At 38.9% G+C, this 26,303-nt stretch overlaps 1 protein-coding gene across 2 annotated transcripts in view; it reads right to left on the reverse strand.

Moving 5' to 3' along the window:
- DIP2B (disco interacting protein 2 homolog B) overlaps window positions 1–26,303 on the reverse strand; it is a 201,469-nt gene that overhangs the window by 30,782 nt on the left and 144,384 nt on the right. For both annotated transcript variants that reach the window (XM_070937807.1, XM_070937804.1), the window contains exons 5-18: window positions 25,380–25,592; window positions 21,675–21,824; window positions 14,445–14,564; window positions 13,201–13,398; window positions 11,827–11,918; window positions 10,760–10,870; window positions 9,827–9,950; window positions 8,299–8,408; window positions 7,470–7,572; window positions 6,115–6,179; window positions 4,127–4,220; window positions 3,562–3,681; window positions 1,780–1,894; window positions 613–752 (exon numbers count right to left, since the gene is read on the reverse strand). In XM_070937807.1, coding sequence (XP_070793908.1) covers window positions 613–752; window positions 1,780–1,894; window positions 3,562–3,681; window positions 4,127–4,220; window positions 6,115–6,179; window positions 7,470–7,572; window positions 8,299–8,408; window positions 9,827–9,950; window positions 10,760–10,870; window positions 11,827–11,918; window positions 13,201–13,398; window positions 14,445–14,564; window positions 21,675–21,824; window positions 25,380–25,592 — 1,755 coding nt within the window. The remainder of the gene's footprint in view (window positions 1–612; window positions 753–1,779; window positions 1,895–3,561; window positions 3,682–4,126; window positions 4,221–6,114; window positions 6,180–7,469; window positions 7,573–8,298; window positions 8,409–9,826; window positions 9,951–10,759; window positions 10,871–11,826; window positions 11,919–13,200; window positions 13,399–14,444; window positions 14,565–21,674; window positions 21,825–25,379; window positions 25,593–26,303) is intronic.

A 26,303-nucleotide genomic window follows, 5' to 3' on the forward strand; every position in this document is an offset into this window, starting at 1 on the left:
ACCCAATAGGGTCCTAAAAGCAAGGTAATGTGAACCTTAAGCAGAAGAAAGATTAGGCAAACACAATGTCCCATTTTCTTACTCAGTGAATTAAATAAGCCTCAAAAGACTTGAATATCCAAGTAGATGAAGATATCTGTTGTCAGCATGCAGAGGCTCAAGAGTGCAACAGCAAAGGATTATACCCAGCAGCTGGGGCTCCAGCAGTAGCAACGTAAGCTATGTGGTTCGCATTATGGATGCTTTACTCCTATTATTTATTTAATCTAAGCACACATTTCCTTTACTCTTCAACCAAAAAGGCTCTTAAAACGGCACGCACACTATTAATAGAAAGAAGGGAGTGCTCAAATCTACAATCTAAAGATTATGTTCCAAAAGGCAGCTTATGCACACAGATGCACAAGCACAAAAAGAAAGGGAAGGGAAAACGAAAGAAGGCAAGCTTAAATGCCGATTTTTTAAATTCAATCGCAATTCTTAAAAGGAAACTGTGGAGTGCAAACAGTTCGGGGGCAAGAGGATCCAAATGGAGCTTGTATCTTAGCAGGACCTTGAAGAAAGCAATCAGAGAGCCTGTGTAACTTATCTTTCCACTCCAAGGACACTTACCACCTGGCATAACATGACCAACATCCTGTATGGTGAGAGCAGAATTCTTATCTTCTGTATTTACACGAATGACGCCATAGCTCAGACCATTCATTGATAAGATAGCTCTTCCAGGCAAAGGTGCCCCGGGAACACCAGGTCTGAAAAGAAAGGCAAATGCCATTATGACCATAAAGTTGTGCGAAGATGAATCAGAACCTATGAGTAAATCACTGGGTGTTTCGCCATACACTGGGCTGAATTTCCAACTCCCATTAATTTACAAAAGCTGCAAAAAAAGGAACTAATTCTGCACCTGGCTCCATATTTTAAGGCACAATTTTGTAATTGAATCCACTTGCCTGGAGCTTGAGATTTTCCTACAAGAAAAAAGTTGAATTTATCTCATTTATTCTTATCCCTATGCCATAAGGTAATAGACAGGAGGACACTGCTGGATTCCATCATTTTGAAATTATTTTCAGATAGCCAGGCTTTTCTAGTCATCTGAGTGTTTACAATCCCCATCAGAACCAAGTATTTGGAAAGGAACTGACACAGTAAATTCCACAGAATAATGGCTAAGGAGCCTCCTGTGCATAAATTCATTTATGAAACACAGTTCTATTGAATGTTTGCTTTCAGGTAATGGTAGCAAAAATTATAATCACTTGCTAGACTGTGAGAAAATTAATTATATGAGCAAAATGTAAGCTGACAAATATCCATTACAATCTTTAAATTACAGTATGCAACTGATTTGCATAGGATATGGATAACTGGAAACCTCCCCCCCCCCAGAAAAACCCTTGATATATTCCGCATGATATAAGCCAGTGTAAAATAAAAAATAGCAAAACAGAAAACATTATAGATGTTTTTATAGTTCTGCAATTTCATACATTCATTACAAAAACATTTTTCATTCATTGTACTTTGTTCTCCATCGGAATTTTTGTCTCTCCACTCACTGTTCAGTATGGATGTAACGATCATAAAGATGTTATAACGATTTGTCATACAAAGAGAAGATCAGTTATTTAATAGTGAAGTAGCTGTTCAAGAAATGAATCTAATTTTAGCTTCTGAAATGCCAGATAAGAAATGATACAGTACATGAAATGTAAATTAATAGTGTCTCTTTAGCAGATAATGGAAATGTCCTGGAAAAGCGAGATCCAATTTTACCTCCGGATAGCCACTGTCATTGCTTCAGGAGATGTAGCACAAGGACATATTGCCTCTGGTTTAAGCCCGTAGTTCTGGAATAGACTCAGGAAAGCATCACACGAGGACACAGACCCTGGAAAGCAATTACATTCTTATCTGAAATAGTGAATTAGGGCTTGATAACAGAAACACAAAGGCTTCTTTAAAAGCCATGATGACTGCTATTTATAAGACCTCTAAATGTAATTTGTTTTCTAAAAGATTTAATGCACTGCACATATGTGTAATTGCTGTAATAGAGTACCTCTTTCTAAAATTAAACTGCTTCATTTAATTACAATGCTGTAATGTAGACTTGAACTTTGAGCATCTTACATCATCATTTGCAGAGGGATTGTCCGTAGATCAACCATGCACAAAGCTTAATAAACTCTTGCAGAAATAAAACTGCAAATGCTGGATTATGCAAAGCAAAAGCAAAATCACCTTCCACCTGTTTATTTTTTCCCCAGCATCCAAAAAGAAATTACCAGAACTAATTTTAATCCCAAATATAGAATGCAATTCTGAATAATGGCATGCACAGCTAGAAGCTTTTGCAGATTCTTTCTGAATCATAAAATACAATTTCAAATAAGAGATTGCATCCTGTCCAGAAAAGAGCGACACACACATATCCCTGCTGCAGTCTCCCTGCCTCCACTTGATCCAGAAATCATAACTGCATTCAAATCTCATTTCTTCCTAGCACCATCTGGGCAGACAATTCATTAAGCCCACTGAGCAGCAGGAATCCCATGAAAATCTGTTGTTCATTTTTTTCAAAGACCTTTGGATCATTTCTCATGTGCAATTCAAACACAGTTAGGCTGGCCCTCCTGCTTCCTTCCCTTAGGTGGCCCATTAAAGCTACTTGGTTTTTAAAATTCCTTTTAGAGGAATATTTCCACCTTTCCCTTTTAATGATACAATTTTTGCATGAATTCCGCACAACTTTGATTGTTTCACTGAGGATTGGAAGTAGAATGCAAGCTATTCACAATCTGAGGCTAAGAAGTGCTTTTATCTCTCCATCATTTATTTTACCACTTTGCTGATACCATTCATCATGACACCATTTAACTCTTCTTAAGACAAGGAAAGGTAAAACTTGCTTCAGGGACCGTGATGACTGCTATTTCACTCTCCTATGTCTAGCAAAAGTGAACTTTGTATACAAATCTCATCTATTTATTACTCATATATAAATATATTAAAATAAAATATAATGCTCTGGATGCTGGCTTTAGTGATACCATCTGCCCTGAACGCTCGGGAAAGGTAGGTTAGAAATCCTTCACGAAATAAAAAGTCAGACTCAGAGGAAGGTCCTCATCGAATGCTGAGATACTGAATCTAATCTGTTAGTCCTTTAATCTTTGATGAACTGTGCAAGTTCAAACCCTTGCATTGTTCATCAAAGACCGAAGGACTACCAGTTTAGATTCAGCATCTCAGTGTTCGATGCAAGCGTACATTATTTAAATGTTTGCCATACGTTCAAAAAATGTATGACAAACAGTCTGTATATCAGGACTGTGGAAAAAAGCAAACAGCTGTTTAACACACATTTGCCTTTCTATTTTTGTAGTTTGAAAGGAATGGAGAATGAAAAATGAATACACATTTTCAAGGAGGATGCAGTCTCTTCTTTGGGGAATGCCCAACTCTTTCACTCATTCTCTCACTCATACAGACATCGGAGAAATTCAGGGAGAAAATCTGTTTAACAAGCAGGCAATACTATCAAGGCCTACTCACAAGGATTAGCACCATCAGTTACAATCAGCATCCGTAGGGAACTTAAACTGACATCTCTTTGGTCCCGGTGAGCCATCATGGCCCAGTGCAAATCTCGACACTTCACCAAAGCTACTTTAGCTGCAAATCCAGGACAGAAGAGAAAGTAGAAATCAATACACAGAAACACAGGCATATTTATGAGAACCAACCACAAGGATGTTCTCCAAATCTGAAAAACAAATGAAAAGGTTTAATATATGGATACTTTTTTAGAACCAAGGCAGACTTGGGAAGAGGAAATTTGTTTACCAAAAGGATCTAGGACTATTCGGTGAAAAAGTAAGCAACCTGGGATAACCAAAGCAGATGGATCATGGATCCTGGTAATATGCTTTTAACTTCATAGCTCAACACCTATTGTCAGTCCCGTCCCATCCCCCCCCCGCCCGACATCTGTCTATAAGAGAACTGGAACAGGATTAGAGGTCTCTTGAGAGTTCTTAAATATCACCTGCCCCATTCATTTCTGCAGGTGCTAAAAATACTAGAGATAATCAATCATGCAATTCAATATCCACACTACCTTTGTGAGTGTGAACTCTCTGTGCCCAAGAAAGAGGGCAGGTTTTCATCACTGCATAGGGCACGCTGACGGTGTGCAGCTTGTTCATTACACTCTGAAAAAAACAAAAAGCGATACTATTGTTACCAAAATAACAACAAAAAATACAGATCAAAAAGTACTTCACCCAGGAAGACAAACAACAACAACGCACAAGTCCTGAAAACTTTTATGCAATTGGTTCACCTGAAGCTATGTTTCCTGATCATCAGAAGGTTCTGTTCAGATTTGGGTCATTATTTCAAAAGCTGGATCTTACTCTGCACACTGCACTCATTTGTTGAAATGTCAAGTGTTGCCCCAGTAAAGCACGCTATAGTGTGACATTTCCTACTTCAGCCGTAGTCTAGATCGGCACCAATCAAATACAGAAAACAATTCCCCTATTTCAACAGACTGACTTGGTATAGACAAAAATTCCACAAGACCCAGTTATGTGAAAGCCCACATTCTCTACCTGCACCAGGGCCTTGAGAGAAGCTTTTCAAGCTTTTAGTGAGAATCGGAGTGATTGCTTTCTAATACTGGTAGTCCTCAATTTACAACCACAATTGAGCCCAAAATTTCTGTTGTTAAGTGAGAAATTTGTTAAATTTGGCCTGGCCTAACTTTTTCTTTTCCCTTTTTAATTCAAATGATGAATTTTAAATTTGTCTTAAAAACATTAGGGTTGTTTAAATTGTCACGGGCCAAATTATTTAATCAGATTTTATACTGTTTTTAAGTTTTGTAATTTATGTGTTTTATCTGGCTGTTCACCGCCCTGAGTCCTGCGGGAGTAGGGCGGTATATAAATCTAATAAAATAAAATAAAATAAATAAAATAAGTGAGTTTTGCCCCATTTTACGACTTTTCTTGCCACCTTTGTTAAGTGAATCACTGCAACTGTTAAATGAGTAAGACGGCTGTTAAGTGAATCTGGTTTCCTCATTGACTTTGCTTGTCAGAAGGTCACAAAAGGCCTTCTGACTCCGAAACACACTGCAATCGTCATAAATGTGAGTCAGTGGTCAAGCATCAAAAATGTAAGTCACGTGACCATGTGGATGCTACAACGGTCGTAAGTGTGGAAAAACAGTCATAAGTCACTTTTTCAGAGACATTGTAACTTTGAACGGTCATTAAATGAACTGTTGTAAGCCGAGAACTACCGAGAACTACCTATATAGTTCCCAAACTCCTAAAATGGGCTTTGGCTAGTCTAATCTCCATCAGCCTTCTTTTACAAAGAAAACTTTATTATTTAGACAATGCCTTTGCCCAGATTGACTTTTAGGGATGCAGTTATTTCATGTTTCATTATAGATCATTCTATTACATGGTCATAAGTGTGATAACTTTTCCTGAGCATTGTTTCACAGAAAAATCACAATGCAAACAATCACAACAAAAGAATGAAAGAAATATACCTCAAGGAATAGAAATATCTTATTCTAACTTAGAATACAGAGGGAGGGAGACTAACTTACAAGTGGGCAAATCCAGTACCCATTGCCACTCTCAGCCCCCCAAACCAATTTGATATGACCTTCTGGGGCTTCTCTGGCCATACCGCCACCATTTGGTGGGGGAACTACTACCTGTCAGCAATCAAAATACTTTGTGACATTTTGAGCAGGGAAATACATGAATACCATAATGGGATCCCACAAAGATCAAAACCTGTAAAAACAGACATCTCAGCCCTTTTCCACATATATGATGTAGCTCCATGCTGGTTCCTCTGGAGCTACCACCATCTCAAAAAAGAAAAATTAAATGGTGTTATGGTCACCAAAAGGTTGTCCATCTCTTATTCTAAGTAAAAACATTAATTACAAGAGCCCTTTTTCAATTGTTCATCAGACCATGATCATGCCATTTTTAAAGGTTCCATTTTTAACACTAAGCTTAATTTTAGTGGTATTTGTGAATATTTTCACAAAAGATCCTCAAAAGACCGACTCACCGTTAGCATGCTGTGCCACAATCCTGCATCCTTTTTAAAATCCAGGACATTCACTAGTGTTTCACCTAAAACAAATGTAACAATACTTACTTTTGAAATTCAAAATACACAACTCTGCTGCAAAAATTGGGTTCTTTTTATCAGAAGAAAAATGAAAAAAGCCTATAGTTGTCTTTCAATGGTTTCAATGTCTATAAGAAACTTGGGTTACGATCTGGTATTAGCCTCTCTTCGGCATTCATCGGAGGGGACAAAGATTGAGTAAGTGATGCAAACGCCTACCTTTTTATACTTGCATCTCAAAGGTCCACGCAGGTACTTAAGAGAGAGCATGTGCATTGTGACATCGCAACGGATGTTTTGTTATTTTGACGTCATTGTGAATCGGCACAGAAACCAATGTAACTGTATAGCTTCAGTAAATATTTCAGTGGCAAATTAGCAAATTTGACCTAGTCATCAGGCTACAAAATGGGAGATCGTAAGTTCTAGTCCCACCTGAGCCCTGAAAGCCAGTTGGGTGACTTTGGGCCAGTCTCTCTCCCTCTCTCAGCTCAACCTAACTCACAGGGTTGTTGTGGGGAAAAGAGGAGGAAGAGGGTGTTTTGGATATGTTCACTGGTTTCAGTTATTTGTAAAAATAATAAAGACAGGATACATAAAAAGAAAATAAATATCCTCAGTGAAAGTGGCAATCAAGAACCAGGAAAGCTTGTATATGCTCATTTGGCAGATATTTATTTGTTTGTTTATTTGATTTATATGCTGCCCATCTCATTATTGAGTGATTCTGGGGGTTATGGAAGAAAGGGAAAACATTCACATATTGGCCTGCATTGGCAATAGCAATAAACACCTCTGGGATCCCAACCAAAAAAAGGTTAAAACAGTATTTCATTTATAAATAACAAATTTTATTTTAATTTCTTTGAATTTTGCAGTGATGGTACTTTAATATGTTTTCTTAAAATTCAGCACGCTTGAAATGAAAGAGGCAGGAAGGCAATATGTCTAGAGAGGAGAAAATATTCTTGTCAAAATAAAAATGGCTATTACTATCAGCCCCAAACTGTTTCCCAGAATAATTTATACCGATATGTGATTATGCAGACAAGAACTATGCTGATATCACACACACAGAGAGAGATAGGTAGGTAGATAGATACAGACAGATATAGATATAGATATAAAAATACCTGAAACTCATATTTTTAGAATAGTTTGTGATATATAGCTATATATATATAGATCTAGATATTGATATGGCCACCCCTCCCCCCAATGCAATTTGTCTTTGCCTTCTAAGGGAAATTATTTAGCCTCGTATGTAGTATGAGAAGTATCATAGGGCTCACCTTCCGAGTAGTTGCATGCTTGAGACAGAGCCTGACAATGAGACAAGAGAGCAATTCGGGACACAGTTACACCCATCACGCTCCCCTCCTTGCTGGTCTTATACTGGAAAAAAGAATATTAACATCGTCGATTAAACTTCCTCTATCCGGAATCACTATAGTTATATTTACATCATGATTCATAAAGATACAGTCATTTGGTCTTTCTCTCTTTTCATGACCATGCTTGTGTGCTTGTGTAGTGCAGTCCACCTACAAAAGTACTCAGTGTTGATCACAATGCAAAAAATGTAAGCCTGGATTTTCTTCTCTTACATCATCTTCATTCTAAATGAATGTAGGAAATTTGTGACGTAGGTTTCTGCAATTCTTAGCACAGAAAAGATGTATCAGATAAAAAAATAGGGAGAGGGAATCTGCTATAAGTGTAGAATGTTTACTTACATTGTAAGGTTAGCTACTAGTTCAGCAAATGATACATTCTCCATAAAGCTCAAATCAGATAAGGCACATCAAAATGCAGCTATACTGGAAAGGTACGCAATTCTTGATTTTAAACATGCTAAATACTGAGGAGGTGTTCAATAATTCTGCCTCCTTGGTTTCAGATGAAGTGTATTTTCAATATTTAAATATTTGTGTCACGTTCGTTAATTCCCTGTGAGACATGGACTGAGATTATGAACAAAATCTAAATTAATCTTAAAGCACACATTTTCAAGAAAAAGAGGACATACTGTACCTGCTGCATAAAATATTTGCAATGACCTAAAGGTATTAACAATCGTAACATATTTTATTTTGTCAAATCCCATTTGCGCCTATATACCTCAATATAAGCTGGCTCGGTCCCTGCATTTGAAATGTTGGGCTGCCAATCCTTTGGTGTTTTGGAGAGGTACTTGGAATCTGTAACCACCCACTTGAGCCTTGGCCAACCTAGAACCAAAAAAGAAACTCAAAACTTTAGGTCACAAGCTGTTAGGGTGTTGTGGTCTGCCAGCGGCCTGCACAGATCGTGGCTGATCCTGACGACGAGGAGGCTGGTGTGGTGTCGTGCCAGCAGCCTGCGCAGCCGGCGCTCGCGTCCGACAGCGAGGAGGCTGAAGAGGATGTGATGCCAGAGGCAGAGACTCAGCCAGGGCCTTCAGAACCTCCAGAGGCTCCTTCCAGTGGAGAGAGCGAAGTGGAGGAGCCTCTCCTCAATGCTCGGGCACGCAGGGCTGCCAAAAGGTAGGAGTGGCTACTCAGGAGGAGGAGGTCTACTCGAGAGTAGGCCTTGAGGATAATTGGCCACTCCCTTAACCTATTTAAGTCGCACGCAGCTAGTGCTTTCTTGCTAGAAACAACGTCTCATTACTACAGAGCATCTTGGAGAGTGAGCAACTTATATCTGGTTTTCTGGGCTGGTTGCCAACCTTTGTCGGACTTTGTTCTTAATAACTTTGATAAGGACCCTTTGCATGGGAAGCCTGCATTCTTGAAAGGGGTTTGTTTGGAATTAAACAGTGTTTGCGAAGCTTGGTGTGTGTCACATTCTCTGGGAATCCGAAGCTGGGGCAGAACATAGGGTTGCACTTACAGTACAAATCATGAGGACTTGGCTCATTCAGAAGCAGCTTGCTACCGCAAATTAAGTTCCCCAGTTTTCTTAATGTCTGATGTCTAATCCTCAGGAAAAGTTAATTTAAAAGGAAACAGGCGACAACCATACATAGACAGAGTACTATGTATACAATACATAGACAGAGTATAGATTACTGTGAACCACAAAAGGAATGTTGAAATTAGGGCTGTCTCAGAAGACTGGCAGATTTCTCAGAAACTCTCTTTGCACAGAAATAATTGTGATAATGAAAGTCTTCTTTTTAAAAAAATATTTTTCCATAATTGTATCAGATGAAGTTGCTATGCACCAGCTGTTTACAAATATGTGAAACTGAGAAAAAAGAATAAGCAGACCATATTATTTTCATAGCATGAAGTGATACTCAATGTGTAAGCTATTTAGAGCTTCACTATTTTGTGTTCAAAGCCACAGAACAACAAGACAATGTATTTCCAGTTCGTTCCCGTTATGAAAGATACTGTGGTTGGTGGGCTCAACAGCAGAAATATAGATAGTTCTAATTTTTGAGGCCTAACAATCTAACGATTCCTCTGCTAGAGGAATGACAGATGCTATATATTTTTGTGATAGTTAGATTCATAACCTGCTTATGCCAAGTACACTTACAATTAACTATATTTAGGTCAATTACTTTATTTATTCTACAACTGGTGGAAAAGTAGATGTAGGCAACCATTTTCATTACTTTTTTAAAAATATATTAAAAAACATTTTAAATATAACAAACCCTTGAATTGCACAATTTCTCCATTTTGTGTTTTGGGGAGTCCCTTCAGGCAAACTTCAGTGGTGAGTGCCAAAGCAATGCCACAACTACCCAGTAGAAAGCCAATCTGCTGGCCACCAGCATCCTGAAGAAAAGGAAGGAAACAACTATGATTTCCAGACTAGTAACCAGTGTCACTTTTAACCACACAAAACTTATATTTTAGTAAAGTATTACTAAATGGATAGTAACATTGGGACATTGGGACAGAGCAAATGCACATATCCAAATTGTGGTTTGAGAATAATATCAATTGTAGAAAAGCATAAAATTGCCTAAAATTTGACTCTTTAGTAAACGCAGCTTGCAATCTGAATTGCAATCTCTTTAATAAGAAAAAGAGTTTCAATAAAAGTTGATTTTCAGACTATTGTTCAAATTAAATTAAATTTGTTCTTTTGGCATAACAATTAACATAGCTATGGAATAGTCTACTTTTTTCACTGTTCAATCTTAATTTTATTAAAACTGAAATGTGTAAAAATGTCAAACTTTAAAAAAGCACAATAATGTTTAAAACATAATAACAATGACCGAAGGATCTACCCTTCCCTTATGTGACTACTGTACTATAAAACTCAATGGAATAAAGAATAGACACCAGTGTCCCCACTATTTTATTTTAACAAAGTGCTTAATTCTGAGATTCTTCTCCTATTTCACACTATATCTGCATGCACAATGAGTATACAGGGAAAGAAACCATGGTTTTGTGAGTTTGTCTATATAATAGCTGTGAAATGGAGGACCACTTGAACATCTCTTTGCAAGCCTAGGAACCTAGCAAAGGAACAACTAGTAGAAACCTCAAGAATGTAAGTGCATCTAAGAGCAACAACTTGTTTCTTATTTGCACTCATGGCTTATGACTCCTCTATGATCAATCACTATTACCTTTCGGGTTAGAGGCACCTCAATCGGCACTGGGAGGACTTCAGCCAGCAAACAGCCATAGAATGCCACCATGAACATGACAGGGTCATTGTTGGGATAAACAAGGGCTACCTGTGATTCACAAAAATACTTCATTAGAGAAAGAAGGGAAAACAGCATTCATGTTTTGACCATTACTTTTAACAGGTAAAAGTGGATATTTTAATTGAACAAAATACACGAGTAGCTTTCACAAGGTTATTCACAAAAAAAAAAAAAAAACAGTTCTACCAATTATAATAGATGGGTTATACAGATAGTGCTTGGCTAACAACCCCTCATACATAAAGTAACTTATGAAAGTTTTTCATACTTATGACCACTGCAGCATCCTCATGGTCACATGATAAAAATTCAGACGGTGTGCAACGGTCTGAATTTGACTACTGCAGTATCCCAGGGTCATGTGATCCTTTGTCACCTTCTGACAAGCAAAGTCAATGGGAAAATGGTGGGGGTTGGTTTTACTATATTATATTAATTTGTTTGATTCTTTTTTATTAGTTTAATTGATTTAAATGAAGTTTTATATTCTGTAAGCTGCCTTGAGTCACCATGTGCAAATAGGTAGCAATATAAATTCAATAAATAAATAAATAAATAAATAAATAAATAAATAAATAAAATCAGATTCACTCAACAACCCTATTACTAATTTAAAGCTGCAGTGATTTTCTTAATAACGGTGGCAAGAATGGTTGTAAAATGGGATAAAACTCACTTAACAACTCTCTTGCTTAGCAATGGAAATTTTGAGCTCAACTGTGGTCATTAAGTCGAGAACTATCTGTACCTAAAACTGGTCCACAAAGTTCTGGCCAACCCAGCACCTCCCCCTCCAGGCAGTAGTGGGACTGCCAGATTACTGTCACTAAGCAATGCAGTCACATGACATCACGTTTTACAACTGCATCACTTAGCAATGAAAATTGTATTCTCGATTACTGTTAAGTGAGAACTACCTGTACACCTGATTGATCACTCTTGCTTATCATAAGAAGTACGAGTTAGAAGGTAAAGCATCTTACCCTGTCTCCAGGTTTCAATACAGGCTCGTTTTTGGTGCCCAGCTTGTTCAATAGTGTATAAGCTAACTTAAGGCTTCTGCTCCACAGTTTGCCTGGAATAAAGAGAAAACGCAATCAACACATTCGTGGCATTAGCAACAGTATTATATTCCTACATAATATTTATTACGATACATGATATCTGACTCGGTTTGCAGTATGAAGGGGAAAAGGGTCACAAAAATTTAAATTCAGCAGCTAAACCCTGATAAATGCATGAGAAAAATGATGTCAGGCACCATAAAAAGGAGCACCCACAGAATGGTTCAAGGTTAGACCACTGAAAAGGCTATGTGACCTTAACTGCCATTCACTTTGGCCCAAAAAGATAAGTGCCTCAGATGAACAATCTTTTTTTTTTTTAATTTGATTTATATGCCGCCCTTCTCCGGAGTCTCAGGGCGGCTTACAATGCGTTAAGCAATAGCCTTCATACTTTTGTATATTTATACAAAGTCAGCTTATTGCCCCCACAAACTGGGTCCATCTGAATGAAGTAAATCGAGTTGTCCTGTGAATAAAATTGGGGTTGACAGCCAAGAGAGGCAAGAATTTTCTTAGCATTGTGTTCTTCCCTGTAATGCCAGCCAGACAATAATAGTTGCTGGCCATCCCGAATGAGGCTTTACTTGCTATGGAGTAGAAAGTAGCCAATAGAGATGCTGTATACCCAATGATACACAAACATACATGTTTTTGCTATATCTTAAATAAAATCTAAACCTATCACAATTTAAATCTACAAAACAGAATAGTAACAGTGTTCTCATTACTTTAGATTACCTGTTTTTTCTTTTAAGGTATCCAATCTATATTGATCTCCTGACTACTTGGTGAAACTTAATACACAATTTGTGCTATGGTTATCATAGATGCAACTACCGGTATCTACTATAACTATATATAATCTATATATGCTGTATACATTAGATGAAAGCCTAATGTCCATGAAGGGCAGAATGAATGCAGATTAGCAAAACACTACTTCATCAATTAACTGCTTAATGCATCAAGCAAAGCAGATAAACTCAAAGAGATAGCAATAGCAATAGCATTTAGGCATATATACCGCTTCACAGTGCTTTACAGCCCTCTCTAAGAGGTTTAAAGAGTCAGCCTATTGCCCTCAATAATCTGAGTCCTCATTTTACCCACCTTGGAAGGATGGAAGGCTGAGTCAATCTTGAGCCTGGTGAGACTCGAACTGCCAAATTGCAGGCAGCCAGCAGTCAGCAGAAGTAGCCTGCAGTATGCATTCTAACCACTGTGCCACTATGGCTCAATATAGAGATATGTACGGTAAAACATGAAGACTATCGAGCTAATGAAACTCACCGTATGTCAACGTGTAGACGGGTTTCCCAGAGACATCCAGGGCTGTCAAACAAGGACACTTGGCCTGTGTTGTTCCCCAGCGTTGCAGAGCTGCTTCTAAAGCAGGAGGCCAATTGCAAACTACACCCAAGGGTTCTCCCTTCACAGGTGTCATCTGACGCCCCTCAGGCCTGGGCTGATTAGGGTCTGGTTGTGGTACTACAAAGAAAACATCATCCAATCAAATGTTAAAACCATTCACAAAATGGAACAATGTTCTAAAAATGCTAATAAACTCTACATTCCTCCCTATTAGTGATGCAAAAGATTCCCCACTCTTCCCCTCCAATGGTTCTAATAATTAGGGTTTTGAAATCTATTGTTAAAGGCCAAAGCAATTTGAATATATTTGTTGCTAAGGAAAAACGTCTCACAATAGGAGATAGGAAATGCGTCTGCTTTCAAACCTAGAAAACCATATTGTTAATCCAACTGCATTTGATAGAAACCTACTATTACGCTTGCTGCTACTGTATAATTATATTGTATAGCATGAACCACATACTAGATGTAATATAGAATACCAAGGTTAAAATTCATATCCAGAAAAATTTAACTCTCAATCAAAGAGATTAGAAATAGGGCTTGAGTTAAAAAAAAATACACCAAAGATAGAAGAGGACAAGAAAAATAGGGACAAACTGTCTGGTATTTAGAGAAGCAAAGAAGATTGTAATTTTTAGAAATAAAGAGAAACTATTCCTTATATAGAGCAACAGGGCAGAAAATTCTGAAGTGGGAGTAGATGATGGAATAAGGAACAAAGAAATAACTATGCCAAGAGGAGACAAAATGTGTTTTATTAAATTCCCCCCCAAAAAAACCCCAACATATCAGGTAATTTTAATTCAAGGAATTTGACTTTCAAAGAATATTTATTCTACATGAATATTTTTATAGGACAATATTACATCTGTCCATGAAGGCATACCTTCTACTAAACACCCTTTTAAATAAACTTGGCATTGGAATCAACAGCTTCATATTCCATGTGCCCCTAGTCATTTAGTGGCTCTTCTGTTGATCTGAGATGGTTATCTCATAAATTTTTCTCAACACTTGGCCAAGGAAAAGACTTTTAATTAATTAATGGACTTTAAGACTTAAAGTAAACATGCAAAAGTGAGAAAAAAGAGATTGAGATGCACTGGTATATGATAATAGCCCCACTATATAGTCCATGGAAAGATACCCAATCTATATACCTTCCACAATTTCTTCAAAATCATCCACAAAGAACTCCTTCAGAGGTGGCCGTTTAGGTCGCTTCAGAGTATTGAGTAGCTGCTGGATTTTTGTGGAGACTCTGCTATTTACAGGGACACCTATAGTATAGGAAATGAGTTCAGTTTACCAGAAATACTTCAAATATGAGCAAACATAGACCTATAATAGCTGGACTACAAAAATCTGGCTGACCACTTGACAAAAGAACTCCAGTGTTGTTGCCATCCAGATTTTTGCAAGTTTAGAAATGAGAGCCATTGTAAAATATGGGTAATTGTAATTTTAGAGAAATTATATAATCTTTCTGATATATAAAAAGATATCTTATATTTGGGATGAAGTCCAAATGTAGAGTAAACTGAATATTTCAGAAGATGTTTTCCTAATATTTAGATTATTTTTCTGCTTTTCAAATCTACCATTAATATTGGCATCACACAGGATATATAGGTTTATTATGTCTTACGGTGGATGTTATCATAAAATACCTTCTGTTTCTGCTAGGGCTACAAACCATGGCATTTATCAATACTTTTCAGACCTCAATTCCTAGCTGATCAGAAATGTTTGGCTGAATGGATACAGCTGCATTCAAGGTTATTTTGCTAATACTGCCTTAAGACATGGCCACCAGAGGGTGCAAGGACAACTGGAGACTTATCAAAAGCTAGACAATTATCTTCAAAGGCTTTACATACTTCAAAAATCATTGCACAGCACAATTCTGCTATTCATTAAAGAACCCTCATTTCTTTTCAAGATTCTGCATGAATGTGAGGAAAAAAGTGTCTCTGCTTTAACAGTCATCTTTAATAAGCAGGTTCCTTAAAGCAGCAGAATCTTTTTTTCAGGTTTCAGTGGAAGGCATGAAAAAAATTAAGCTGCTTCAGTGAATAGCAGGCAGATGTGCTTATGGTCTGAAGCACTTCTTCTGAATCATTTCCAAAGCATGAATAGCCTATCACATAAATACAGGTAATTCTTGTTTAATGCTCATTTGTTCAGCGACCGTTCAAAGGTACAGCGGTACTGAACGATTGGCACGTACACTCAGGTCTCAAAATGTATACAATTTTTGTAAATTGTTATAAACCAGGGGTGTCAAACTCGATTTCATTTCCATTGAGGGCCACATCAAGGTTGTGTTTGACCTCGGGGGGCTGAATGGGCATGGCCAGAGTGGGCGTGGCTAGCTCTAGATCACTCATGTTGGGGGCACCTGTGGTGGTCCGGGCAGGAGCATCCTCCTGCAGCCCTCTGCCAGTGAAAAGGAGCTTGGGAGGGCCGCACTGGCAGAGGCACCACGGGCTGGTCCTTTGCTATTTATAGGGTGGCCCTGCGGGCCAGATCTAAGCACTCCATGGGTCAGATTGGCCCGCGGGCCTTGAGTTTGACACCCCTGTTCACAGTCTCTACGAAGCATTGTGAGAAGGATGTACATGGCACCAGAAAGAAAGCATGGCACGGCCAGCAGCTGCTTTGCATAGGGCCAGGCCAGGCGTGCCTTGTCAGTGGTGGGAGGAAGACAATGAAGAAGGTCAGCTGAGCGCAAGACCCAGTGGAGTGCAGGTTGGTGGGGCGGCTGCAGTGGTGAAATGTAAAATTTGTTACTACCGGTTCTGTGGGTGTGGCTTGGTGGTGGTGGGTAATATGACTGAGTGGGTGTAGCCAACCAACCTTTTTTTTTTTTTACTTTTAAAACCATTTTTTTCCTAACCTCTTCGGCTGAAGAGGTTGTTAAAAAAATGCTTATAAAAGCCTCTGACGATCCCAGCTGACTTGCCTGATCGGCAGAGGCTTTCTTTTTTTTTTTTTTAAAGCCTCTGGTGATCCCAGCTGACCGAGCTGACTTGCCTGATCGGCAGAAGCTTTTTTTTTTTAAAAGCCTCTGATGATCTCAGCTGAGCCGCGCGATCATCAGAGGCTTTTTTTTTTTTTTTTTTACTTTTAAAAGCATTTTTTTTGGCCAAAGAGGTTGTAGAAAAAAATGCTTTTAAAAATAAAATAAAAAAGCCTCTGATGATTGCACAGCCGAGCTGGGCAATTGGAGGGGGGCAGGGATTTTTGCTACCGGTTCTCCAAACCACCTGCCTCCATTGCTACCGGATCGGGCAATCCGGTCCGAACTGGGAGCATTTCACTCCTGGGCGGCTGGGATTTTGCATTGTGGCCCCTTGGTAGCTAGCTGCAGCAGGAGGTTTGAGGTGGCACTTCTCAGTAGTGGTGGTGGGTGGTTCTAAAGTAAGGACCCAGGGGCAGTGGCAGCTATTGAAAGCCATAGGCCTCTCTGTTTCAGCCCCTGTGTAACACTGCCATCTCTGCTGAGGAGTATCACTGTGCAGGGCAGTCAAAAGGGCAGAGATGGGGCATGCAAATATAGCTGGTAAGGGGAAGTTCAAGAGGAAGCAGACTCTTACTGAGGCTTAGGGCTGGGAGGGACCAAGCTAGGAATGGCTAGAATCAGGCTGGGTCTTTACCTAATGACCAGCGAGATTCAATTAATGATGGCAATAGGGACTGCTAGGATTTCTATCTCTAAACAATGTGGTCACATAACACACTGCTTAGTGACAGAAATTCTGGGTCCCAATTACCATTATTAACCAAGGATTGCTTGTAGCAAAAGTCCTACAGCTACAATAATTTAGGGTGTCCCCCCCCCATCTTTAAGTAGGCAAACTCCACTAGAACAGGTGTTTTACATATAAAGTAGGACACTTAACAATTATACTTTTTTTTTTAAACATGGAAAGCAGTTGCGCTGAAAAGTGGGACAAAATCACTTCTCTAGAGATGGAACTAGCTCAATAAATGAGCAATATCAAAAACCATTTTTAAAAATACCACACATGGCTGTAGGAGTAAAACATATAAAGCAGTTGCTTTGCCTTTGTACTTTTGACCTCAAAATGAGCAATCCAAATTTTCTAATAAATATGTTTAATTCACACATGTGAAATCAGCTATCTTTTTTTGGCTGCAAAATACATTTCTAAAGCAAATACAGTTTCCTAAAAACAGAAACAGAGCAAGGGTGAAAGAGCCATGCTATGACAAGCAGAGATCTCACAAAACAAAACAAGAAATCCTTGTGGGAATTTAGGCGCAGAGTTAAGAACTGGAAAAAAATCCTGCCTTTGGTTTCAGTGGTAGCAGCTGATATTGCACAAGTAACATACTTGTTTTACACAAATGTTAATACTAACTACAACTGCGACTGCAGAGAAAACACAATATGGGACTATCCAATATTAAAAAGACAGAGGCTCTGAAGTTCAGAATCCATCCAAGAAATTGTTCAAAAAATTGAATTTATTGCTGACATTTGTACTCTACTACTAATTTTTAACAGAAAGAAAACAAAACTTTTCCAATTTGATTTAGAAACACAACTTCATTACTTATATGCCAGGCTTTACTTTCTTAATCTTTTACTCCTATAGCCATTATTTGGTAATTAACAATGGAAAGAGATCCATAATACAGCTCGTTTTATTCTTCTTCAGAAAACACAATAAAAGTGACAGTAACCTGTGATTATTCCAGCCATACATTCTTAGTCATATCAAAGAAGTGTATTTTGTCCAATTCCCAGAAATATTGACTTATAAGCAGCAACAGGAATGCCACACAATGGGACAACATGACAAATCAGACAGCAGGTTTTGGTTCTTCCCAGGGATACAAAATCAAAGCAGCACCAATAGGGTAGCAGGAAAGAGTAGGAAAGGAAAATCTCTGGGCATAAATTATGTTTTTGACAACTGCAAGAACTGTCTGGGTAATCAGACAGGAGTTTAAAGAGCAAATATATTCTGCTCACACATATACTGAAAGGCTGGCCCCAGTTGCGGCAGTGAAGATATTTGCAATTTCTGGGAAAGGTGAGCAGAGCAAGGTCCCAAATTTGGGTTACTAAATCACAAACTAAAAAACTGCATAAGGACCTGATCACCAGCTCTTTGAAAAGCACAAAAACGTTCTAGTGTGACAGAATAGGTTTCTCTTCTCCCCTTGCTATAAACCATTACCCCAAACCAGTGTTTCTCAACCTTGGCAACTTTTAAGATGTGTGGATTTCAACACCTAGAATTCCCTAGCCAGACTTCTTAAAGTTGCTAAGGTTGAAAAACACTGCCCTAAACACACAACATTCTTGGGGATATCCAGACCAAAACTCAGATAAAACTGAACTGCAGGTTGATTGTCCTAGAATTCAGCCTTGTGCTACACAGGATCTATCTAGACCCTTTTCAGTCTGGCTTCAGGCCTGGCTACAGCACGGAAACTGCTTTGGTCACACTGATGGATGATCTCTGGCGAGCCCGAGATGGGGGTCATTCCTCCATCTTGGTGCTACTTGACCTCTCAGCGGCTTTCGATACCATTGACCATGGTATACTTCTGGGATGACTAAGGGAGCTAGGAGTGGGAGGCACTGTGTTACGGTGCCTTATCTCTCTGGTCGATCACAGTCGATGTTGGTAGAAGGACAGAGATCGACCCCTAGGCCCCTCGTTTGCGGGGTGTCTCAGGGCTCGGTCCTCTCTCCCCTCCTATTTAACATCTACATGAAGCCACTGGGTGAGATCATCCGACGACACGGGGTGAGATATCAGCAATACGCAGATGATACCCAGCTGTATATCTTTACCCCGCGTCAATTCAGTGATGCGGTGGATGTGCCAGTGCCTGGAGGCTGTGAGAGTCTGGATGGGAGTCAACAGGCTCAGACTTAACCCAGACAAGACCGAGTGGCTGTGGGTATTGCCTCCTAAAAACTATGTTGATTGTCCATCCTTGGTTCTGGGGGGGGGGAGAAATTGTCCCCCTCAGAACAGGCTCGCAATTTGGGTGTCCTCCTAGACTCACAGCTAAGATTAGAGCAACATCTGACTGCTGTGGCTAGGGGGACCTTTGCACAGGTTCGCCTGGTGCACCAATTGCGATCCTACTTGGATTGGGAGGCTCTCCTCACAGTCACTCATGCCCTTGTCACCTCACGGTTAGATTATTGCAATGCGCTCTACATGGGGCTACCCTTGAAAAGTGTTCGGAGACTACAGTTGGTCCAGAACGCAGCCGCGCGAGCTGTCGTGGGTGCATCTAGGTACACCCACATTACACCAATTCCCTGCGAGCTGCACTGGCTCCCTATTGGTCTCTGGTCACAATTCAAGGTGTTAGTTATTACCTTTAAAGCCCTACATGGCCCAGGGCCAGGTTATCTTCGAGACCGCCTTCTGCCGCATAGGTCCCAGCGACTGGTAAGATCCCAGAGAGTTGGTCTCCTCTGGGTGCCGTCAGCTAAACAATGTCGGCTGGCGGGCCCACGGGGGAGGGCCTTCTCTGTGGCTGCACCAGCTCTCTGGAACCAGTTACCTCCTGAGGTCCGGACCATCCCACCCTATTGGCCTTCCGAAAAGCGGTGAAGACCTGGCTTTTCCGGCAGGCCTGGGGCCGTTGATCTCGCTCTTGTGATCTGGCGAGATCCGGCCATGAATGGTGTGAATGAGTTTTTAATGTTTTTAATGTTTTTTTAATTTTTCAATGTCTTTTTATAATGATTTTTTAAATGTATTGTGAGCCGTCCTGAGTCGGAGGCTCACATATATGTGAGAGGGGCGGCATATAAATTTAATTAATTAAATTAAATTAAATCTATATGAATCAACTATCTGAAAATCTGTCATTTTGAAATTTCCTCTGGGGAAGTTATTCCATATCTGCCTATCTACTTTGCCACCTCAAAGGAAAACCTGCTGTTGCTGAAGTTGCGTTGACTTCAAGCAGCTGGTGAATGATCAAGGCCAGATCCTGCCGTGAAGTGTCAACCTTGAAAATATCCTCAAGGAACAATTGCACTTGATAGTTTTAGTTAGCAAATTTTCTATGTTTTATTTTAAATAGCAACTTTCTTTTTTCTGGTTCCTCTGTTGGATTTTTAATAATGTACTAAACTGGCAAGTGGAGTTGCTTTAATGTTTTTACCTAGCTGATGGAAGGTCCTTTTCCCATGTGCCAAATTACAGAGTGTCCGTGCATATGGTTATTTGATTCTTAACAAGTGAAAACTCTGGAGAAGGAACTATCCTTCTCTAAAGTTCCAACTGTCAAGCCTGGATTTCCATGCGTTGAGACTTAGGCTTATTAATTATGAGAAGTGGCCATGTGTCTCTTGCTGAAATATTTGATAAAGGCTCTGGCAGCTTGTTCTTCTTACACAGGGTCGGAGATATAGATAGCTTGTCATATAACCAAAGAAGTATGAAACAAAATGTAAAGAAGTGTAGCAAGAAAAGCCAATACAACTCAAGCCTTTGCCAATGCATTTGCCTGATATTCATCCGAAGAATTTTGTTTTGCCTGTAAAAAGAATCATTATCTTTCATTCTATAAAAGATGTATTAAAGAATTATGTCTCCAGAAATGATTACAAAATATAACCTCTCGGTGTTCTTTCTACCTGGGGATTTAATAGGATTCTGAATAGAAAGCAAAATACTGCTAATGAATATTTCCTACTGTGTCAGAAATGTAAATAAAATATTTGGCTTGGTTGATTTTGGCTGTTCTGAAACCATCTCCCTCTTTTCTTTGTTGTTGCTCAAATTTGAATGATGTCATCTTTGCACCCCTTCAAGAACCAAGGCAAGCCCATTTTGTTTTTCACAAAATTACATACTTTTGGTTCCCCCCCCCCCCACTTCCCTTTACCAAGGAAAAACCAACTGAGACTTATCTCAACATTTTCCTGCCTATCCTAGCAACATAAATGTTGGTGGTTATACAGGGCTAACTGTTCTGTTCACAAATTTAGTTGGGACTATTTTGAAAACTGCAAGCCTTTTCTCTGTAGACATGGCATCTTCCATCATAAGACACATCAAACCATCCTTGTGATGCTACTCCAGGTAGTTAACCTACTCATAGACCATGGCGGCTGTCAAGTCTGGGAGGCTTGGAAAGTTAAGCTAAATAACAGAAGCTTTTTCTTTCTTAAGTACACACAGTTATTTTTGCACAGAAGCAACAGAGGATAGAACTAAGGATTCCATGTTATCAGGAACCCCACCCTGCTGCCCCCATTTGAGTCCCAGACTCCCATATGTTATCCTTTCAGAATTCTGTGACATTAAATGGCCCGATTCCTGCTTAAATTTTATTTTTTGGGGGGACAATACAGCATTGTGGTTCTGCAGATATACCATCAGCTGTGTCCATAAGGCTGGACCGGTTGGATGCTTTGTGCATGCCCTTCACTATTCCAGATGGAGGAAGGTCAATAGCAGACGGGCGTGCAGAAGAGGCGGGTGTGGAGGTAGTTGCAGTAACATCCGGGGGAACTGAAAAATTCTCTGAAAAGAGGATCAAGGAAGAAAAGTCAGATTCAGATTACTTCTTGTTACAAGATGACCCAAGAGGAAACTGGTTACCTTCACAATTCTTCCCTTCTCTGATGCAAGGGTATATGTTTTTGGTTCAATTATCTTGACAAAAACCACAAAGGAGAGAGAACATGATGCATACTAAGTTTCATTTTTACTTTCCATTTAGTTATTCATGTCAGTTCACATTTCTTCTTTGGTAACCAACAGATCGCATTGTCCCTTTTCGAAGGTTAAACGGACTATCTGAATTTGATTTAAGGTGTCCACTGCAATGTTCAAGAGGCAGGAAAAAAGTACACTACACCAGCATATCAAATGTATTCTCTTGCCTAGATAAGAATTGTACCTAAGGGCAAGAGGAGAATTTTTGTCCACGTAACTACTATTATGAACTGTAGGATTCTTTCAGATTCTTAGTATACAACTCAGCAAATGTGTGATGGGAAAAGGTCATTTAACTTCTACAATTCATCTAGATAACTGCATGTAATAGGAAAAACTTAAACTGAATCCTTTTACAAACATACAGATTTTCACTAAGTTTCTAAATTGCAACAAAAACAATGATATTGACACTACTGACTAAAATAATTCTAGACTGGATTACTACAAAGCCTCTCTACACTTTTATATCATTCTCTTTCCTTCTACTGAATTGCAACGTAATTGTTTCTAATACACTGCTGAGAGCCAGCTGGGTGACCTTGAGCCAGTCACTTTCTCTCAGTCCTTGGAAGGAGCCAATGGCAAAAGACTTCTGAAAAACCTCGACAAGAAAACTGCAGGGACTTTTCCAGGCAATCTCTAAGAACTGGACGTGATTGAACACAAGAAAAGAAATATACACTACTAATAATTGATAATTATACAGATTACATTTCTCTATATAGTATTATAATAGATTATATAAGCATTAGAAGCCAAATATTCAATTTCTGTAGGAAGCATATTCTGATTACAGCACTGGAATATACAAAGAATACAAGTTCATTTATATCCACACATGTATCATAAGCCACACAAATTAAAAGCTTGTACGCAATTCACTTTGTTAATGAATGTTATGCTCACCAATGTTATTAGTCACTAAGCGTACAACTACTGAGAGGGACAGAACGTGTATTATATGTGCCTTGCTGAGTTGCTTTCTGCATTTTAATGTTGAATTGTTTTGGATTTCTAAATGTAGATGCATATTTTCACTTGGATAAGGAACTGAAGGACAGTAAAGAGTCCCTCTCCAATATATAGACTGAGACATAAATATAAAATAGAAACATCATCCTGCTTTCAAACAGGGTCAGATTTTCACTGTTGTACTTTTTAAATTAATGCCAGTCTTTTCAGCCAACCTTTCAAAAGTGTTCGGATCACTAATAGCCTCTACTTCAGTTTTGTCCAAGAGTCAGTTCTCATTTGTGTGCAATGGTTAGAAGAAAGAAACTCAGTGTTTAATCAGATAATGTCAGTCTGTGGGGAAATAATTTCATATTTGCTGCTGCTGTTACTAACACCCACTGAATTCAGTTTTGGTCAATCTGTGCTGAATTTGGCACACAGCCACCAAAGCAGTATGAAAACGAGCTTTCAGAAAAGCTTCAGAACTTTAGAACTAGAAACTTGATACCTCCAAGAACAAGTATCTTATACATATATAGATATTACATTATACTTCAGAGACCTAGAAACATGTCAAACCAAAAATGGGATTTTTACTGCTTGAATTTTTTTCAAAATAGTGAGCAATCACTTTCTCTTCTTCTAACCACTGGTCTCTGTGAGTTGTGTTTATCAATTAAATTAGGTTCTGTTGTTTTGAGGCTAACCATGACTGTCTTTTATAAATGGGAAAATGCCCTAACATTTTAGAATGTTCTTATATTTATAGCTGATGACTAGTACCTGTCTCTGTATTTTGCAGTTCTTAGTTCTCTCTGAGCTTGTTTGTTTGCTTGCAGACATTTCATTACTCAACTAGACAACATCATCAGTGCGAGTGAGTGTGCGGTTTTCTATCATTTATATGCAGCATATAATATTACAGTACTTAGTTCAGTAATGAAATGATTTCAAGCAAACAACTAAGCTCAGAGAATACCAAGAACTTGGCAATGTAACTCTTGAGCTACAAATATTGGTATTTTTTTAAATATTGAAATGCAATGTTATTACTGGAAACCTCGCTTTTCATTAGCTGTTCTTAATATTCCTAACATGTTTCTTACAAAAGAAAAAGGTGCATTTTATAACATCAATTTGAGACATCAGTTATTCAACAACTGAATAGCCATGAATTCCAATTTGAAGGAACATTTTAATGAGAATCTCTTTATTTGAAGAAAGTGTGGTTTATGGTGATGGACTTTTAAATAGGTAACCCTCCCCCCCCCAAAAAAAAGTTTTCCATTTTAGAAAATGAGTCACATCCCAGTAAGTAAGAAAGAAAGGAAGGAAGGAAGAAAGACAGCAGCAACATATAGGTTGAAAGAAATAAAAAGCAGCAATTAAGAGACACCAAGTATTTATACAATGCTTGTCTGAAATCAATTAAGCAAAGCAGACAGCACACAAAGAAACAGGCACCCCCTGAGATGCAACAATATTGTTTGGGACACATTAATACAGAAACACGTATGATGGAGCCAAACAAACCCTACAAAATTTCACACAGCAGCACCAGCGGCAGGGAGCACCTCAGAGCATCAAAAAACTGAGCCTGGGGTATCCAAATCTATACATGCCCCAACAAATATGTACTACTGAGCTGGGGAAAATTTATTTGTTTGTTAAATTTATTTGCTGCCTCTCTTATCGTGGGGCTACTTTAGGAAGCTCAGGGCCTATGGTTCAGGGTCCCCAAAAGCAATATAAATTTTTTTTTACTCAAGACAGGTGGGCCATTTCCTACTTTCCTTCTTGGAAAGAGCTGAGATCAATAACAACAACAAAAAAACAAAAAACCCTGTTTTGTATACTAGGACTCAGTCATTGGAGAGGTATAAAATTTCTTCCTGGTGATAAGAGTGATAAAGTTGACTTTTTTTCTCCCCAAGATCTCACTACTGTGATCTCACAATGTCACTCATTGTGGCATTTGTCCGATAGATTTTTTTAAAAAGGACAATGTCTCTGACTGATTAAGGGGCGGACATCTACAATAACACAGGACATGTGGATTATTATACTCTCTTCTGTTGGCTTGGAAGTGAAATGACCGGCTATAAAGAGCAGCTCCAAGCATCAGAAACACCAGTGGCATAAAAAAAATAATAAAAAAAAATAGCCAGGCTGCTGTGCAAATGTTTCATGGTGATTATGACAAAAGGCTTCTCCCTTTCTCTTTCCCTCTCTTCCAATGGAGTCCTTTCTCCAAAATCATGCTTAACATTGCCAGACTTCTAGAAAAAGTTTGGAAATAATTTGAGCTTTGACATCGGGGAGATTTCTAAAGCTTTACAGAAAAATAAATATTCAAAATGTTTTAAGTTATACTGTCCATATCCCACCCACCCCAGCTCCTACCTATTCGAGTATTGGCAAATACATCAGCTAGTGACCCACTGGTCCCTTTGCCTTCTCCATGGGATAGTGTAGAAGATGCTGATGAAGATGTGGATGACCCCTGAATAGATCGGTTGATCCATGACTCAGCATTCTGTAAGCTCTGATGCAATGCAGCAGATAGGGCAGCCTGGCGCCTGAGCGAACCTTCATCTTCGGAGGCAGAAGACGTGTCTGTGTGGGATCAGAAAAGGGAAGCACACTGCACTTAACATGCTCTTTTTGCAACCGAGGAAACACTGGCAAAGGCTCCGTACCACCCAATGCAGAGTGCACTAAGCATGGGTCAAGATGGAAGGAAGCTGTTAGCAAGCCCACCAACTTGGGCCAGCTTGTTCCTTACCGCAAAGGAAAAGCAAGTAAAATTGTTGAAAACCCACCCAGAAAAATATCCATACACCCAACTCTCACAGGTAAAATAGCCCTGCAGTCATCACCCTGCAAATTGCATGCTATGGAACCTGGCTGCAGTTTTCCCCAACCATTAACAATTCTGAAATGGAAAACATCGGAATCAACCCATATCTGAACATTTGTTTGGGAACAGACATTCTGGGAAATTTCATATGGTCTATAATTATTGATTTGCAGATGAACACAGAGGACGTAAAACTTCTTTTACATACTAAAGATGTATATGTTGAAGAATTCCTCCCATCCATCCCATTTTTTTTAATCCAAAACAACACCAGTACTGTACTATAAAATGTTGGCTATATTGTGGAATCATAAATATTGTTACAAAGAAGTGCTGTAGTATTCAACTATCTACGCAGTATGATTAATACTTAGGAGTATTCAATCTGTTAATCTATGTACCTGTGCAATCTTTCACACAAAAGTATGCATATATTCCTGCATGTAAATATGTCACAGTTGGCCCTT

Source organism: Pituophis catenifer, unplaced genomic scaffold (assembly GCF_029215685.1).
Source record: "Pituophis catenifer annectens isolate HBS135680 unplaced genomic scaffold, rPitCat1.0.hap2 SCAF_2, whole genome shotgun sequence".
NCBI classification, from domain to species: domain Eukaryota; kingdom Metazoa; phylum Chordata; class Lepidosauria; order Squamata; family Colubridae; genus Pituophis; species Pituophis catenifer.